Source organism: Melanostigma gelatinosum, assembly GCF_949748355.1.
Source record: "Melanostigma gelatinosum genome assembly, chromosome: 18".
NCBI lineage: Eukaryota > Metazoa > Chordata > Actinopteri > Perciformes > Zoarcidae > Melanostigma > Melanostigma gelatinosum.
In genome coordinates this window covers 4035378-4055339 of record NC_136651.1, presented here as the reverse complement: position 1 = coordinate 4055339, position 19962 = coordinate 4035378, and the positions used below count along the sequence as shown (strand labels likewise).

The 19962-nt window shown below is 45.1% G+C and overlaps 1 protein-coding gene across 4 annotated transcripts in view; it reads right to left on the bottom strand.

The window, feature by feature from the left end:
- Positions 1-19962, bottom strand: part of col5a1 (procollagen, type V, alpha 1) — a 66712-nt gene that overhangs the window by 35204 nt on the left and 11546 nt on the right. For all 4 annotated transcript variants that reach the window (XM_079290113.1, XM_079290114.1, XM_079290116.1 and 1 more), the window contains exons 2-5: positions 16631-16798; positions 10923-11136; positions 10343-10505; positions 750-893 (exon numbers count right to left, since the gene is read on the bottom strand). In XM_079290113.1, coding sequence (XP_079146239.1) covers positions 750-893; positions 10343-10505; positions 10923-11136; positions 16631-16798 — 689 coding nt within the window. The remainder of the gene's footprint in view (positions 1-749; positions 894-10342; positions 10506-10922; positions 11137-16630; positions 16799-19962) is intronic.

Sequence of the window (19962 nt, the reverse complement as noted above, 5' to 3'; positions counted from 1 at the left end):
TCCAAACATGATCCACTGCTCCGTTTGCCGCTGGGTCCGGCTGATATATGTGCGACAGACTGGCCATCGATCAGCAGCACACAGGAATGCCTTCTACTCGCGGAAACCTCATGCTGCATCCCCCTGTTGCAACTTGTTACGACTGAATGACAAATTAGTTTTTCCAGTGCTTCCCTAATGAATCTGTCGCACATCTTTAGCAAAAAAAAAAAAAACAGGTCAAGTTTTTGTGTACGTTGCAGGCATACTGACAGGCCCCGGGGCAAGGAAAACTTGACTTCCTGTCCCTATTTTAACACTTCTCTGACATGCCTTTATTCAGTGTGCAGGGTGCTGGTATTCAGCGTGCAGGAAATGGCGAGGCGCAGGGATGCAGGCTTAGGCAGGCACCACATCATTCCTGAGCATTATTAACTAACTGCATAGCCTGATAACCCTGTTCTTCCCAGTCAGCACTTTCCTCTGGCAGAATGCAGTTTTCTTGTATAAGCCAAGATGCTCTTTTCAGCACAGGGTCCAACCGAGATCTGATTTGAGCATTACAGGCAATTATGGATTAAGGGAAATGAACTTCCTTGAGTAAGGTCAGCCATGAGAACACTCTTGCTGGTTTCTACAATGTCCTGTATGCAAAAATCCACCAGAATTACTCTAGTTATGGGCAATGTCATGGCCTTGTGTTTGCAAAGCCGCATTGTGAGCTCTGAGTTTCAAGGAACATCATTTCAAAGAAAGGTCTTGTTACTCACATAATCATCCGTGTCGGGGTCCGTGTTGGGGTCCTGGTTCTGAGGCTGGTCGGGCGCAGGCACTTCACAATCGGGGCTGTAGTGCTCACAGTAGTCATACGCAGCACGATGGTCTGCTACAATCATTAGCTGCTGGATGTCTCCCTGGAAACCACAAGAAACAAGAAGTCATGAGAGCCCCCCTGGACACAGCTACGAGTCACGCATGTCAACAAACAAGCAAACAATCGGCAGCGACAGAGACGTCGGTCTCACACTCTGTGACCCACGGGGGAAAATGAAGGCATACAAACAAATGGAGATGAGGGAGAACATCTGCGTGCGTTACTATCACATGCAGAACAGGCAGTCCTGAAACTAGGTCAAGTCAGGGGAATCTAAGGCTGACAGAATGATGAAGAACTTTGTCCGGTGTTGTTTTGCATCAGAGTTGAGCACCAGAGTGTGAGACAAAAAGCTCACAGCAAACGGAGCGGAGCTACACGAGAACATGGAACAACCGACTCCATGTCGCCGCGGACGATGACACAAAGAACCGCAGGCTCACACACACACACAAAGTGAGTCTTCAACAAGATGACAGATAGATTGATCGAAACACAAACCATGCCCCAGATCTGAGGACATTTGGCCTTTGAGCTGATTGTGTAAGATGAATGGATCAATGCCATGACATGGTGAACATGAGCAGACCTGCAGCTGCGGAGCCATTTGACTTCAAGGAGTGTGTGCATATTACACTTATGTGGAGGTGAAGTGGGGTGGAACAGTAGCAGAAGTGAGGAAGAGGAAGGAACAGAGATTGATAGAAAAAGAGCACGAGAGAACAAGAGGGAAAAGTGAAAAGGCTCAGAAGGATCCCCGGGCTACATCGGGAGCTGGGTGTGTGTGTGTTTGCCACATGTTTCTGAACAGCATGCATATATGGCAGCGAAACACTGTATTGCATCTATCCAAACATGTCCTAATCAAATGCAGTGATGTCATTCAACATCGATCAAATACAACATTAACTTAGCTGAAACAAATGTCTTTTTTTTGAGGGGGAGGGGGGGGGGGGCCTAAGAATGTGAAGTGGGAACGGACCGCCTATGGGAACGGACCGCCACAGAGGATGAAATGTTTTTAATTACCGGTATGTCCAATTGCAGAAAATCTGAAACCCCTTAAGATATCTTTCCAGCTGAATTTCTCCCAGGATGGATTGCATTTGTGGTCTAACCAGTGACAGTTCACAGAGGAGCACCGATCCCACTCCCCCGTCTCCGGTCTGTTAATAACTCTTGCAAAAGACTACGCGAGATGATGTTTCTTGCTCCGTCCACGGCTCATGCCATCAGTGGGGTTTATGGTGGATGCGAGAAAACAAATCCCAAAACTTCCTCCAAGGCAGAAAGACTGGAGTGGCCATGACACAACTCTCCCCAGCTATGAACTCGGGAGCTCCCAGGAAACATTCAAATGGCTACCTCTGAGCCTCTGACCCTTTAGTCCAAAGTCGGGTTCTGTAAGGAGCCTTTACTTGGTATCAGTTTCTGTTTCTCCCTTATCCTGGCAAGACTGTGTGCAACAGCTGCGCTGAAAGGGGATGATGGGAATTCAGTGTTTGAAATGAGATCACATTCAATAAGGAATAAGCCCTCTGTACAACAAAACAGCCCTGCAGTCTGGAGCATTGCAACTGCTTTCCTATTCATCTGCCAGTCTACTGCTTTCCTTTTTCATTTCTTACACACTCCTTTTTCTCCATCTTGCAAAGCGGTCAAAGATTTGTCAGGGCACCTCCTGACCATAATCAATCATACACCTAAGCATTTAATGAGAACATCCTCGCAGCGCAGAGAGCACCGTGGCAGACCGTTTTTAATGATGTGGTGTGACATGTACACAGAGAAAGAAAGAGGCGTCTGCATGCCTCGAGAGAAAAGTGTGCTGTTCTAAGGATCTTATTGAGGCTGGAAAAGCTGATGGCTGCTTTTGATTGTGCTAACTCTGAAGCCAAAGGCGTATGAGAGGGAAGAAAAGGATGAAAAGAAGCTGGATGGGGAATGTGGACCTGAGTTGAGCTGTGCTTATTAATTTTGGACCATTCAGCACGAACAGTTCCAGCCGTCTGAAGTTAAAAAGTTTTGGGCTATAAAAAAGGGAGGTTAGGCACTGAGAACTGCACAAAACCAAATGCAGATGAATAGGCAAAGAAACATTTTGTTCACTTGGCCAAAGTAAAAAAAGAATGGCCGAAAAGCAAAGCAGCCATCTCAGAGACAGCCTCACTTGTAGTTCTTAGTGTGGGTGAAGCTCTGACTACTCAGCATCCTACAGTTCCCATAATGCAGCTTCATAGCGTCCCATCATTAGACAAGCCCTGGATTGCAAATGCAGACGTTTATCAGCCTGTTTATGACGCAAACTTTCTATGACAAACTATCTATTATGTATCCCTGATGACATAAAGACAGAAACTCGAAGAACACATCATACAAATATTTTCAAAGGCTTTGTAGTGCCCTCCCTGAGTAACAAATGGGTTGACATGAAAAAGGGGCCCAATTCATTTTTACAGAACATACAGTACGGAAGTTGAACCCGCACACCTTCACAGTGAAACTATTGTCTGGACCCATCGTCTGGACCCATCGCTGGTTGCGATGCTCTTTTCACCACACGTCGCTCCACAGATTCTGGTGCCAAACTTTATATAAGCTGCTGCTTAATAGTGGGGAAGCAGTCAATATTCCTATGCTGCTCTCCAGCTGTATGCTAATACCAAGTTTCTCATTTAGTATTCTGCCGTTGAATGGTAAACTCAGTCCAGCAACCAATTTAAGTAAGAGATATTTACTTCATTACTGTATATGGGGGCTACTTCTCAATATTTTGATGACAGGAAACCGCACTGCAACAACTCTATGTGCAGAGTCAGGGATTCTGAATTTGATAACGGCGCTTAGTTAAACCCGACACTTGAAAAAGAGCAGGACATGATAACTTATTGCTCACTTCAAGTCGCATTTTAAGAGCAGAAGGCATTTTAAGAGCGCACCAAAGGGAGAAAAAAACCTGGAATTATACAAACGCACCCAAACCCCCTGGGGGAACCATGAAAGACATGCAATCAGCTTTCATATTTGAGAGGGGACAGCAACGTTTTTCACTCTGGAGCATCATGTGGCACATCAGAGTGGTGCTTAAGGCAGAAATTTCAGACAATAACAGGGTTGCTGCTGTCAGCATCTCCCTGGACTCAGCTGAAATATGACTCTTCTCCGGGCCAATGCTCTGGTGGAAAAGCCATTGCCTGTGGCTGTTGTGAGCAACAGCCGATCTCACTTCACATACTTTGTCCGACAGAAACTGTTGAAGACACTCGCAATGCACACACAAAACACGCGCACCAATCCATAAGCGAGCTGCAGTTTTTCCAAGATTACAGAAGCGGAACAAAGACCGATCAACAACACTAAAACAAAAGCGTCACTCTATTCCTCTTTCTGTGTGTTATCGACTCCAATGTCACATCAAGTTTTTGGCTTTCATTCCCAGGCCTCACCCAGTTCGGCCCACACACATGAACCCGTACTGGATGTTCTGGTCTTGTCCAGGTGAGGGCAGGAGAGTGCTCTCGTCAGCATTAAGCCAAACATTTGTCTCCATCTGAGCCTGACCCACAATCATGCATGATCGAGTTCATTGCCATCCATCTTCTGAATTAAAAGATATGATTGCATGGGACGGAAATCAATATTGGTGCGGTTTCCAAAACATCACGACACAGTGGACAGCTAATGAGTGGGGTAAATTATTGCAACACAAGCATACATACATACATACATACATACATACTTTAAGCATAAGGTGAGGGGGAGCCTAAAAAGGCATCATTTTATTAGAGTAAGGTGACGTCAACCCTGCTGATGCTTAGAGCAGCATAGCACGAAATAGACAGGACAAATCAATGCTCATTATTTCTCCATATCCTCTGGGACACCCGTCAATGGCTCCGGCACAACAGGAGGCACAGAACTTACTGAGAAAAGAGTCTAGTTTTTCGTCCTTTTTCTGGATTATATGTCAGCAAAGAAAAATTGGGCAGGCGGGCCCCACAGGGCAGGATAAGACTCTGGGAGGTCCGAGCTCTGGCAGCATTTTAAGGCGAGCTACTTTCACAACATATTTACACAGTCACCCCTGAGCTCTGAGCCAGGCCTTGGTCCCTCTGCCAGCCCACACTGGCACACTCGCAGTCCCAGCGCCTGGCCACACTCCAATCTGACCACGAAAACCAAATAAAACATCGCAGAGGTCAGCCCGCCGCACAGAGGCCATTAATCAGCATGGATTGGACACACACACACACGAAAATGCACATGGACACGTAAACAAACTAGCTGTATGATGCGTTTAACAACACGCATGCAGACATACATGTTTCAAAACACGCATATGCCTTCAGAGAACTTCCACTCCAAGAAATTTACAGAACTTTACCAGACGTGAGGTACGTTTTCACCCACATACCCTTTCCCCTCCAGACTGTAGCTCAATCCCAAAACTCAGAGCAGCTGCCAAGAGCAACAGGCCCGTCTGCCACCCCACTTATCCACCGCACAGCACCTTAACCAATCCCTCACCTCCGTGCCCCATGTCCTGTTTTTTTGGATCCCATCTGGGCCTCTCCATCATTTCAATCCTCAGCGTCTCAGCCCCCATCCCGCTCCCTTCTGTATAAGATTCTAATTCCACGTCTCCGAGGACTACGGGCAGCCATATTCACATTTCCTGTTCTTTTGGGGTGGTGGAAACCAGAGCGGGCTGGCCTCATCTAACAGACGTAGATTCTGACTGTTTGGCTTGGCCATTTGCTGAAATCTACATAAAAAAAAGTGCTGAGGTTACACTTCAGGGCTTGCTGACACAGTAAAGGAATAACAGAGGGAATATGGGGGCGAAAGACAAACATCTGACATGAGTTAGGGAAATTCTCTTAATTATCATGGTGGAAACTTCATCTTCCCTGGGGCTACTGAAGTCTACGTCCTAGTCCGCAGACGGAAATGTATGGAGGTAGTGTGTTCCGACAGTGAAGCATGACTTATACCTTGGACAAGATAATGCATGCAAGCGTGAGCACAGCAATGTACACGCATAGGGATTCGATTTTGTCTGCTTTGGAAAAGCTTTTTGGATGTTTTAAGCCGGGATAGAGTTGACTCCAAAACTACCCCACTGCATACCATTCAGATGTGTCATTGTGGCTACAGTTTTACAAAGTGATATACACTATTAATATTTACACTACAAATGCTCTACTCGAATCTGTAACAATCCATTGTCATTTGGATAATAACATCTGGATGACTGTATGTCTAAATCCAGCTGGAACAGATTGCAGTTCCCAGCTTCTCCACTGACATGATTTTGTTTTCGTAGGAAAACTGTTCGAACCTTAAAAACATACACATTTGCACTCGACACTGCAGAAAAATACACTACATTATCTTCAAGTAAGTTATGATTAGGCTTTTCACACTGTCCTTAGCCACGGGCTAAGAAAGCTTTCACGCTGGCACATCCCAAAGTGGGCTAGCCCTGATTTTAGCGCAGGGCTTGCTGGCCCTACTCCAGAGCAGGGTTAGCACCGAGTTTGCTGGGTTATCCCCTTAAAATCGACTAAACACAGGGCTAAAAGTTGCCAGCATGAAACGGAGCGAAAGTTAACAGTGGAATTGTTTGAAATTCATCAAGACCCAAGCAGGGCATAACATTTCCAGGTCTCCTCTAATGGAGCGCCATAAGAGAAACCAATATCCATCTATTAACCATCCATCAAAGAGGCACGGTACACTGATTCAAAAGCTTTACTAGAGCTACTGAGTGTAGCTAATCACAAGTAATAAAACAGAAGCTGGAAACATCGGTCTAACTAATTGTACTACTACCTCAGACACCGGGCCAAAATGGGCTTAAATAGGATTCTGAATTCGGAACATCAAGTGGTGTCAAATCTGTAAAACAGTCACGAAGTAAATCAGCAGAGCCTCCGCACATGAGTACATGTGAACTGTAAATAAGGGGCGCTGAGTTCATGGCAGGAAAACTGAAGATAAGTCATGGGGTAAAGATGAGGAAACAGGATGTGTACAACTCATCGTGCCATTACATTACTAAAGCTCTTAACGAGCATCGAGTGCGTTTTTTACTACTTTTTCTTGGCTCTGGTTGCACCACGTGAGCCACACAACTCGCTTCATCCCAGCCCTGTTAAAGGCCTCCCAACTGATGTGGTTCTCCCCTCCCACTCTTATCATATTTGCCTCAAACTCCCCCACTCATTCCATCACTGATCCTTTATTTCATTACATATTTTACCCCAATGCTCCTCTTCTGAAGCACATCACGCTTTCCTACCGATCCTCCCCAACTTATCCCCACATGCACTTCTTCTACCAACCACCCACCCACCCTCCCTCCCCCTTGTTCAGACCATCAGTCTGGGACAGCCTATCAGCGGATACCAAGGAAACCTCTGGATGATGTCATGTGGTATGGTTGCTGTTCCAAGACTGACATCAGCGGGAAGAGAGCTCCTCATTCTTTCCAGAGTGTGACCCAAAGGTTTTGGCTCCGCTACCCGACCCTACCGCTCCCCCACTCCTCTCAATTCTGAACATCTTGTTCTTCTGATCGAGGCTAGTCTGCTCAACTCTCCGATACGCTGAATTGACGTCTCTCTGTGACAAAATAAACTGCACCATATGATCGCCCGCATTCATACTGGACTTTCGCTCTGCTCGGACTGCAACAATGGAGGCCGGACAACAACTGCTGTGTTTGTGCAGCTCCACCTCGGCCACTTCGATTCACTCGAGGTCCCCTGGGGTCCCCTCTGAGTGAGGCCAAGTGGTCCATCTGTCCTGTTTGTGTTCCCCTCAGCCATTTATTTCACTCAAAGCTACTTAGGGCTGAGGGATGGACATTAAATTATCTCTGTTTTTTCTCTCGGGAAAACAGTGAACACGGAAAGCAAGGAACACACTCTGCAGACAGACTAAGCCCTAAATTCTGAACAACAGAGATTAAACTACACATGCTTTCAACATCCATAACCCTACAGGCATGAAGAAAAACTACATTACTAAAAGTCATTGAAGATACTGGTTCTTAATGACTGATTTGAATGTTTACATTACAGTCATTACCAAGGAGTAATTACTATTTCCTTTAAAACAGATTACCAAGTAAAATACCCGTCTTCTTACATAATCGTTACCCTTCAGTACTCTTAAACAAGCTACAAAGGGAAGAAAATAACATGATGGTACTTCTAGAGGGTAGACGCTTTCTCTGTGACCACAATAACCATGTCAGAAACCAAACCACAAACCACCTCTGCATACAGTGAGTACAACGTGCCTACTGACCGCTGTGTGTAGAGAAAAGGCCCAGGCTCCTCGACACCATTCAGTGTCAATTTAAAGATTATATGTACATCCTCAAGTCTCTTTATGCAAATATATGTTTTGATTTTACGATTTTTTATCTATTTAATCCAAAAACATTGATTTTCTCTCTTTTTTTAAAGGGAAAGTCTTTCTCAGCGGTCATCCGTATGATGCATTTGGGACTCTAAAGGAAAACTTGTATTTTGTGGGTGTTTTCATGCTCTCTTGGTGGTAACTGACTCTGGCTAAAGTCAACACAGGATCAGACTAAACTACAGAGGGGAGAAGGGAGTAAGAGGAGGAAAGGAGTGCAGGCTGAGCATAATTTGGAAACTATGTGGCATATTTTCCATTTTATGCACGCACTGGAGCCTGTCCCGTCTCCCGACTGGCGGATGCACAGCAGGAGGGCTTTTAAACATCTCACACAAAATATCTGTCTGTTCCCACGATAGCCAGTGGACTGTTATACCGCTGCTCTGATTGCTGGGTAGGATTTCAATTGTTCCCGTATCAATTCAATCTGACGACGAGTGTGCCACGGGCAGTAATGAAATTACAGCTGTAATACAACTGTGCCGGATAAAGGCAGTCATCCTGTTGGCAACTGGAGGAATTTACGAGTGGCCATTAGGCTTAGGCTAGCTGTAACACACTAACACACACACACACCAACCACTTCTGTATTCATGCCTCATTAAATAGCTCTAGTCAACAATTTCAATAGAATGTGAACACAATCCGTGGAACATAAAACAGTGGTTCACTCATGAACCACATCAAACCCTGTTGTGTATATAATGACATACATATACAGTACAGTACATACTGTGATTAATGGTTTTGACTAATCATATGTCCATCTCCCCTATGGCTTGGCGAGACCAACTTTTCGGGATTGTGGGGGGGTGGAGTGATGTCATATTTCATTATTTTTGTCTGCTCTCGCTGAGCAGCAGTGAGGTTAAAGGTCAGCTGGCTCAGCATCAGTCACATCAGTCAGCCTCTGTTACTAATTATTATTGAGGGCCTCAGCGTCACAGACTAATCCGCCTTTAAACAAGCACAACTCTGACGGGACAAAGACAACACTATTCCTTGTGCCTTGTGCTCCCTCTGTGTGCGCTTTGGTGTGTGTGTGTGTGTGTGGCCCTCACAGGGGTCATGTTTAAGAGCCACAAATATCCACACAAAAGCTTGTTTAAGGCGCTATACGAACTAACTCTGATTCGTCACACTAGCTAGAGGCAAAAAGTGTTTGACGTCATGATGCACATCAGGTATCTGTGGGTATTAGAAACCCCCAAAAGGCTTCCCGTCACTAGTCACATTAAACATTCATCTTTCATCTCCAGCCACGAAGCATTTATACGAGAAGAGGTCGGAAGAAGTGAAGCCCCCGTTCCTATAATGAAAACCTGTCACCACTTGTTAAAAACCTCTGTAAACAAAAATGTTGCAGCCAATTGAGAAAAAATAATTCAGGCATGAAACCACAAACAGAAATATAACGTTTAAGTTGGACTGGGTTTTAACTGCTGAGCAGCCACAAGAGAGAGGCGAAACTTCAAAACGGCAAAAACAGATCCAGAGTTGAACATGCAAAAAACATGCGGTACAGCTGTAAACAGAACAGACTTCAGGGACATTGTGTTTTTTTGTGTGGAAGATGAGGAAAATGTGTTCAATTATATTTGATTTGTGAGATGGCGGGGGTTCCACAAGCTAAATGCACACATCTATTGAGGATGTGGACACTACCACGATCCCCATTCTGTGCGCCATGACACGCAGACTTTGGAATTGGGGATTGGCCATCATTTACACCACAGCCACGTGTGTCTGTACTGAAGTTGGAATGGAGAATCTCATCTGCTTAAGGATTTTAAATCAAGTTGGCCTGAGAATTGTCCACAAAGGATTTTTTTGGGCCTCCTTACTTCGTAGCCTTGGAAATAGCGTAGAACGGGAGATGCCAAATACCAATCGATCAATTCACACACAGATACCAAATGGACACAGTCGAGTGGAAAACAAGTGTGCAACTGGTAAGATTACTTAACATACAGACATACAGACGGTCCTAAGCGGTGCAATATTAGAATAATGCCATTAAAACGTGTAGATTAGGAGTGAAAGTATAATGCCTACCTCAAAGACTTCTTCATCAAGTATTCTCGTTCCAAATACTACAATTCCCTTGGTATCGATGATGGGGTGAGGGCTTCGGAGCAGCTTCTGGGTGGCCTTCTTTTTACAGTCCAGAATGAGGGTGACGGTCTGCTGGTGCACACTGATGGCCACTCGATGCCATCTGAAAGGGGAAGGTGAAGTTAATTCACACACTTACTGGGTTACATGCTGTCCACTTACACACTGCTAAGGCACTGTCAAGAGTGCCTTTTGTGTTAGGCCTCTCAAATTCAAATACATCCCATTCTGTGAAATTGAATCTCATCTCACGCTCTCTTAAAATACCCTTTTTTGTCCGGTGATACAAATACAACACTGTGTTTGCATGCAAAAGATCCACATTTACTTTAAGGGATCAAATGTACAATATCAAAAAACGAACACTGACGAGTTTGCATGTCACTAACAAAGCTGTTGCAAAAACGGGACACCTGGGCAAGGTGCTGCTTCACAAACTAAACCAGCATCAAAGTCTAACACATCCACCTGGACTTTGATTAGAGGGGAAGCTGCATGAACCAACAACCGGAGCACCTACTTTCCGTCAGCTAGGTTGACTCCTCTGAAGAGGGGGTAGTCCTCAGGGCTGGGTTTGCCTGTGTGGTCCTCGTACAGGAACACCGGCGAGCGGCCCACTTCCACTCCGAGCTGCTGGATGCCCTGCTCGTTGTACACAGACAACAGGAAGGACTGGCTGCCCTTCACAGCCTTCACTGTGGCCAAGATGGAAAAGTCCTCCGGGAACACATCACCTGGCAGGACAGACGGCGGGTTGAACAGAGACAGAAACGTTTTGGAGAGTTATACGTAGCAGCAGTAATCATTCATCATCAAAAGAGAAAATGAAATACTGTGTTTGTGTTCAGGATGTTGTAACCTTGATATTATGTTCGGAGACAGGCTGTGCTCGTCGGTGTTAAGAGGGAATATGTAAATTATAATTGTTTTACTTCAAATGGAAAGATGTTACAAATGTTACAAAAACAGACAGTTTAGAATGGAAGAATTGAAAAGGATGGGCTTTGAGCACCGAAAGGAAGCGCCAACAATTTGTGGAGTCTCCAAAATGTAACAGGATAGGATTAATCTGAAAGGGATGGCTGGCAGACTAGAGGCCGGTCAGAAGGGGGAAGAAAACAAAAAGTTAGAAGTGCAAAGTGGAGCATTTCCAGCGCAGTACAGGATGAGAAGCATAATGACAAAAGCATGTGATCCTGGGAGACTTCGTCGAACTATCCTTCAAACCCCTCCTTTTCCGCCCTCCTCTCTTCTCCCACAGCTGATCGGTCTAACAGACACTGAAGTGCTCCAAAGAAAGGTTGGAGATGAGGGAATGGGAGTAAAATAAACTTACAGGAGGCAGCGTTAAAGGCACATACCGGTAAGTGTGGAAATACCAGTAATACTTTGGTATTCAAACACATAAAAAGTGCAGAAACAGACATTAGAAAAAGACAGGTTTGCTTCCAACTGTTCCACTGTGCAGCCTCAACTATTTCCTCCATTTTGCTGAAGTGTGGGGCACATCTGCCAGACAGATTCCCTTCGTGGGGTGTTCTGAGGACCCCAGAAAGAGGGCGGCCTCTCCAGCCACCCGGGGAGACTGTTGCTCGCTAATGTCGAGATCAGACCACACTTGAGGCTGTCTGATCTTTTAGTTTGAGAAAAAAGCCAATCTGACTTTGTTGAAACCACTATTGTTAAGAGAAACCCAGATATCTGGATTATATTTACCATAAGCAAAGAAACCACTTGGATTCCAGTAGCAGATCTTTGCTGTGCGGTATCTGCAGAGCGGAGATTTCCAGACGGCCGGAAAAGAGAGGCAGGGTTTGCGGCTGCGGTGGTTTTGTAGCACCTCGTGCAGCCATTAAACCCCCTTACTCTGCCACCATTTTTCTCAGAATCATAGGAGACAGGCTGGAAAATGCGAAATCGGAATGACTAGCCAATGAGTGGCGTCTCAAAGGGAACCATAAGAGATAGTGGAAAAAGAAAGAAGAAAGTAAATGGAAGCACCGCCATGCATTCATTCTGTTCTCTCTTTTCTTTTGTCTTTCACCCAGTCAGCATCTGGGAGTCTGTTTGTCTTCCTCCCTTTTTTCTATGATTCCTCCTTTCATTAATGGCAGGCATCAAATCACATCATGCGGAGCGAGCACATGCCTTGGCAGTGCGCTCCCTCAGGAATTCAGCTTGGCATCATATGAGAGACTGCTTTAATTGACAGATGCTTCGACAGGATGGTGTAAGAGAGAAGAAGAAGAGACCCTTCAAACACCATCGTATGGATGAGTTTGGTGAGAGAAAGACTTGAGCGGGCGGAAATTGATGAATTTAGGACGACGGGAAAAGAAACCAGATGAAGGACAGATTGTCAGTACATCCTGTTGGATCAGCCATGTCTGTCGCAGAGACAATGGGCCTCGTGCAGGAAGAGGTATAAGATATTCGTATCCACAATTTGTTCTTATTCTGTAGGTACCCAATGGTTTCTAGGATTCACCAATGTTTCCTTATTTTTGCTCTTCTTTTAGGTAATGGAAACTTGTATGAGTGGTCGAGAGCATGTTTACTTTCTTTAAGTTTCTTTCTCAGTACCTCAATTTCACTACTGCTGAAGTTCTTCTCGCTACAGCCTTTTCTTGGTGGCATCTCTCCAATTCTTGGGCATGTGCACAGGGCACAACACCTGCCCTTTTATATTTTGTTTAGGGGGCATCACCTATGTTAACAATAACAAGATCACCCATCAAGTGGGATTCATGATTCAGCACACCTGGGTAATAGCAGTTATTTTGCATTAAAGTAGACCCAATGACTCAGCGCTGGCTCAGGACAACTGTGTCTGTGGGGGTCAGCTGTGGGTTGAAAGAGACACAATGGCACTGAAGAAGAGGGAGTGCAGGGCAGAAAGACATGACTCAGACCACTCAGGGCTGAAATTGAGAATAAAACTGCCTCTGAATTAAATTGAAGTGGCATTCATGCAGCAGGGTTTCTCATCTGTGGGTTTGTGTTTATGCAGTGTGGCCTGTCCTCCCTGCCATCACTACGAGGACTGAGATGCCCTGAGAGAACCTCAATCTGAGAGGAGGGTGAAAGAAGGCGATTGTATTGAAAAATAGAAAATTGAGGACGAGAAGAGGAAATAAGAGCAATCTCTTGTGTCTGTGACCTTTTCTCCTGCTTACTCTCTCCTCAGGACCCCATAGCAAAGTGTGTGTGTGTGTGTGTGTGTGTGGGGGGGTCATTAAGAAACGCTCAGGTTTCTGTGGAATGTATCTCTCAAGCCGCTACTTCAGGCCACCAGATGAGCGATACCTCATTCCTCATGTAGTGTGTGTGTGTGAGAGGACATGGTGGGAATGGGGGGGCTGTGGTGCCAGAAGTCCTGGGAGTTTACACTGGCAGCACCATCATCAGTGTCAGACTCAAAAGGTCCCAGAAAGTCAGAGACACAAAGACAAGACATCGCGACCAGCCAACCAGGCACGACCCACCAATTTCTTCTAGATTAAATAACCAATAAAAGTTGCTTTTTAATTTGATATGATGTCTCAGGTGTGATATAACTCGTTTTAAATTTTTCTTGGACTATTCTCTGGGTTGATGGAGAGAGGTCTTATTTGAAAGTTACAAGAGACGGAGAGAGTGGTTTACCACCCCGTCTCTAATTTTACATTGGAGGCATTGGGAATCTACCAAACTTCTCTGAGAACGTCAGGGAGGGGTAGGACCTATGCCAGCACTTTGACTGATCCTCTCCACCATCTGTCAGTGCGCACACAAGCAGGTAAATGGGGTCGAAAGTCTTGTGTCCAGTAATTGGTCATTCAGTCATCGCTGTGTCCAAATCCCTCCTTCTGTATGAGAAAAGCAGCATTCCAGTGGGATTGCACATTGCTGCAGAGACAACAAGTGTACCTGTCTGCTGGTGTGCAAAAAAAGGATGGGAAACATGGACAAAGAGAGTGAAAGAGAGGAAGATGGATGTGTGTGTCTTTGATGTACAGGGCTCTAATGAGGAAAGGAAGGACTCGGGATGGAAGTGTTTCAAGCTCAGGGACCAAATAACATCATGCGACGAAAGCTCTGTAGTTTGAGAATAGTCTAAGACTTATTCTTGGGGGGGGGTTCAACCGTAGAGACCTGGCGCTACAGCATTATATGTCTTTCTGTTTGTTAACAGCCAGATCAATCGGAGATGCAACTCTCGCAAGAGTTGCAAGACGAGGACAGACTACTGAGACATGGGGAAGTGTGTGGTGCAAAAGTTAAAGAGGGCCGGTGGCTTCATTGCCCTGTTTCCTCACTTCTCAGTCACATCGTAAAGGTAAGACAGGACTCTTCTGTTTTCAGTGGCTCAGTAGTTTCAAATGAATCATCCCTTCCACATGTTTGCCTAATGACTGCATGTCTGCACTTGCTCGTTTTTCCCCCGACACATCGTCACAGACCGTCTGTGGTTATGGGGTCACGGGCTGGAGTGTTCTCAATCAGAGCCACTGTGGTTTTTATTACCAACATTATAACAAAACGAGCAGGTCTGCATGCCTTTGTTTCCTAAATGTGGCATTTTTCGAACCTTTTGGAGGCAGAATGCTGTGATGATAATTTGGGCAATTTGCACCTCGAAGGCCTCATGCAGGCCAAAGTCACAACTCAGCAGCAAACTTACTTAACAGGAAAAAAGAAGAGATGGATGAAATGAGCTCACACGTTTAGCTGCCCTCTGGAACATATTAGCTGTACATTTTCTTAATGTCAAGACAATAGAGGGATCACGTCACAGACGCTTCGACTAGACTTCGTCAAGCCACAGGTGGCTAGTTATTCGGTTTGCACCTCGAGACTACGTGGTGCCTGTTGTGAACTCCTCCAAGTCTGTTTTTTTTATGTGGACTGTTATTTTGGATGATCCATTGTAGCATGTATAATTATAGCATGTGTGTCTAAACAGAGACTCATATGGGCTCTGTTGTCATGGAGCTTCAAAGTGAGCGGTATTTGTTTGATTGGAGAGCATGATAGGGCACGCAGGCCACAAGAGCTCTCTTACTCTGCTCTAAGGCCCAAAGAAGAGCCACGACGTGGATCAAAGGTCCACTGAGGCCAATGCAACATCTCAAAAAGACCGTGAGCCGGGCTGCCAGCCAATCTAAGCTTCGTGGAAGATTAGCTCAAAGGAAGAGGTTTTGCTTTTTGCTTTTTTTGGAAATCCAATCACAATAATTTTAGAAGTCGGCAGTCTCGGTCAGAGACTTATGGTTTTGAATTTCTGGACCGTGAAATAAAACAGAAAGGGAGCCTAGCATGTCTCACCAGACAAAGTTTAGATGAAACACAAAGGGGGAAAACACAGCGGGGCAGCGGTGGTCTCGGAGAAATGATAGAGGGAAAATAGAAAGGCACTTGAGGGTAAATAAAAAAGGAAGGAGGGAGAGAAGCAGGGAAAGAGAGGAAAGTACTACTGCAGAGCACCATAAAGCAGGAACCCAAAGCCACGTCAGCGCAATAGAACAAGGCAGAAGTGGAACCCCAGACTTCCCTCCCCTTTTCCACCCCTATTTTCACTGCTTTTCCTTCGCGAGGCTCCTCCTACAACATCAAATATTACAGGGCTGGATTTCTCATGCATCTGCTGTGTGTTTTCAAAGGGCGGAATTAGCATGCATTATCTTTTTCTATCCCTAAATTATCTTCATCATTCGAGTGTGAAAGAACAGCAGGACTAACTCGGTTCGCAGAATTGTCCAGATGTGCTCATATTTCTTTACATGTACAAGGCTTACAGCAAAGGCTGTGTACACACAGTATGCTTTCTAATAAGAGGGAGACAGGGGAGTGAAGTATGAAACAGCAGGCATAGCTTGCTTGACAACCCATGAAGCAAAGAGTTGACATAAATAATCAAGTTACAGAAGCCAATAAAACTGCTGCTGTGAGGGAAAGGACAGGAACAGGCTATAGGTGGGAGTAGATATAAATTGCTTTCCAGCCACGTTTAAATGTTATAATCCCAGTTTACTATGATGTGGGGTAAAAGGTCATAAAGCGAACCAGATGGCAAGGCAACTTGTAAGAGAAGTTCAAGATCTCGGAAAAAGAAAAACATCCGTAGTGATTAACCTGGAGTAGTTGGTATGGAAAAATGATCCTGGTTTGTTTGAAGTCTGGAGAGAAAATGTTTAAAACAGAAAATGAGTAGTGTGTGTGTGTGTGTGTGTTGAGTCAGACACTCACCTGGATACAGCTGTTTGGTGGGGGCGCTGAGTTGGGCGTCTTTGGATACTCTGTAAGCCACATCGGGTCCTTGTGTTGACCTCCGATGTGAGCAGAAACCCGTCGTTTTTTTAACACCCTCAGGTGAACTGTCAAAATCTAAAATCTTCAAGAGGTCTGCTGGTTCCACTGCAGGGAGGCGAAAGAGACACAAAGAGAAAAACAATTTAATTGTCATGTTTTAATTGGTTAAAAAAAAGCACTTAAATTGTGTCCAAATTTACAGCCCAAATATCATTGGTTATATATAGATACAACCCTCTGAAAGCCCAGAATCTGTCAAATACCTCCATTTTCTGTCTTTTGCTGACTCAAAAGCTTTAGTTACTCAGCAGGAGATCCCATTGTAGTGGTTCAGAAAAGGTTTTAGTTGTCTATTTAGGCGCTAAACAGAGATGAGCCCATTTATAGATCACCATGATCATGGGTTACAGCTGCATAATGAAAAACCCATCCTTCCATCCATTCCCCTGCGATGCTAAACCTACCAGTGCCTCCCTTTGGCCACAACCATGCAATTAGCACACATTCAGGCCGGCCGTCCCGGCTGTAACCAGGCCACCGCAGAAGTACGCTGGGTCAGAACAATGTGACATGGGGTTTGACCCTGGACCGCACCCTCGCACGCCAAAACCACCCAGGACAAACAGCTGTTCCTGCAGCCAGATGTGCACACAACAAGCTACACGATGAAACCCATTTGCATCAAGTCTGGAAAAGAAGGGACAATGGGTCGTGTCTATAGGGACAGTCACATAAGGAATGGGAGCTGTCAGGGTGTTTTAGAGGAGGGCAAACACTAAAGCGAGGGAGCTAACCAAACAGCAGAAGGATTTTATGCCACAGTTCTTTAAGAAATACAACAAAGACAAAAGCATCCTGTGGAATTCTGCTGGATGCATTTTTATGTTGTCATGTGAATGTGGAGTTTCAAAGGCAACCCCTCGGACAAGTATAAAAGCATGGACATTACACCGATATACACACCCACACACACACACACACACACACACAGGTACAGAAGTCCCGGTGTCAGGCTACAAAGACCACACACACCGTTCAGAGGAAAAAGAAGAAAAAAAACGTTCAATAGCCCCATCCATCTGAGAGTGAAAGGGATGCTGGGAAAGGTGGAAAGACGAATGGGCAGAGCGAGAGTGTTTGTACACTCCGCGTCACTCTGCAACAACCTCCAGCTGGATGTCATTATGGCTCACGTGCAGCACAGATCAATTAAAAAAAAAAAAAAAGACAAAGTGGACATTCTCAAACAGAGGTCTCCATTTAAGAACCCTCTGGCTGCACGTGTCCGTCCACAGCTGTACAGTGACAGTGGTGAAAAAAACAACTTCCTCCTCATCGTCTGATTGCATGTTGCAATCAACAAGACAAAGACCCAACTAAAGCCAGCCCACAGAGTATTCAAGACCAAGAGTTTGTAAAATGTATAAAAACTTCAGTTTGCCCCACGGACAGTCATGGAGTAGGCTGACTTTTTTTGATTGGTCAACAAGTGAAATAAGATACAAACACACTTTATACACATAAATATAAAGCGTCTGAAACAAGTCGGTGGACACCATTTGGAGGAGAAACCGTGGAATTTGAGTTTGATTAATTTGGTGTGTGGTGATTTCCCCAATCAGGATGTTCTCATCTCTCTCCTGAGCCAGCCCACTCTTCCTGTCTTGGAGGAAGCCTGTTATCCAAACCAAAAACGCTGTAATTGTTTTTCTGCACAGATCGTAGTACCTCATCTGAGAGAAATATATTAATCTGAGCGCCACATCAGCTGCAAAACCAACCTAGTCCGGCATTTAAGCATGCCAAATGGTTAACTTTATTGATAGTCCTAGAAGTGCATACCACAGGACGATGGGGCCTCTAAGCAGGTGAAGGGTCCCAACAAATAGACAGCTTTGTCTGTCATCAGCTCATAATGAAGACAGACAGAAACTCCCCCACCGGCCAGAAAATGTTCCATCACTCACCATGAGGTGATGAAGGAGGTTCATTTAATGAGCTCCTCTCTGAGCGATCTGCACCGGGGTAATCATTTGTCGGAATGACAAAGTGTTCTGTTACAAATGCTCAAATTGATCTGTCATGAATCAAAAATGTCTCCTACATCGTTATCAATTATTTGTCTATTAGGGGCGTGAATGCCAACGACAAACTGAAAAGGTGAGTAAAGCTGTCAGAAGATACATCATTAAAGCAAAGGACTCCGTTCACTATAAATTCCTGAAGACTTCAAAATCAGTGTCAGTGAGGCAGGCACGGTTCCTCAGACACCAGTATGAGAGACGCAAGTGACGCATAAACCGGCACTTAAAGCGTTTTTACTCAATACATGTTTAACAAGGACTATGGTTGACCAAAAGCAAAGCTCACAGTTGTTGCACTTTACTCAGAGCCGCAAATGTTCCCTGTAAAAGCCACACGAGTCTGCGTCGACACTGCAGTAATTCCCTCTGACCAGCCAACAGCCGACGGTACATTATTCCCATGGGAAGCAAAACAATCGATCACTGACTGTAGCACAGACGGAGCCCATACAAGGCACGGAAATAGCTTAATTGTCGAACAATTAAACACGACGACCACTGTCTAAATGATGGAGCTGATAAGTCACATTGAAGCCGAGCCACAGTGTAAAGATCTGCCGACGGTTGATCACGTTCATGTGGGACTAGTCTGTTATAACCAACCAGCCTTAGCCTCCCTTTCCCATCCCCTCCATCTCATCTTCCTGTAGTCTCTCCCTACCACTGTTTCCACATTTCCTTATATGGACACAACCTTGCGTCGGCCCTTCTGCTAGAGACTCTGATGGCGACACTTCATATCTTACCTCGTATTATCGTAACACTCATAGAGGTGTAAGAGTACTCCAACATCATCCTGTCAACATGGAAGCACATTAGCTCTAGTTTCAGTGTCACTTTGTGTGCAAAGGTGCTCATAATGCTGGTCTTGCTCTTAAACCTATTTGTCAAGTCTGTCCCCACACTAACAGTGTTCAGCCACGTGTCTGAACACTAACAGATAAACACCGGCAGTGGAGCGATTAGATGTTCCCGTCAAGCCACAGCCATTTCACTTTACACTTTACAGATGACAACAGCACACAAATCGTGATAGATTATTCAAATTAGTTCCTTTGGGCAATGGCAGCCTACATTCACAGAACATCAAAACAATATGGCTGTCATAATAACAATAACTGCATCATAGTAACCGCCAGCTCAGCACCACAGGGGAAGGAAAGGGGGGGGGGGGTCTGTAAAGAG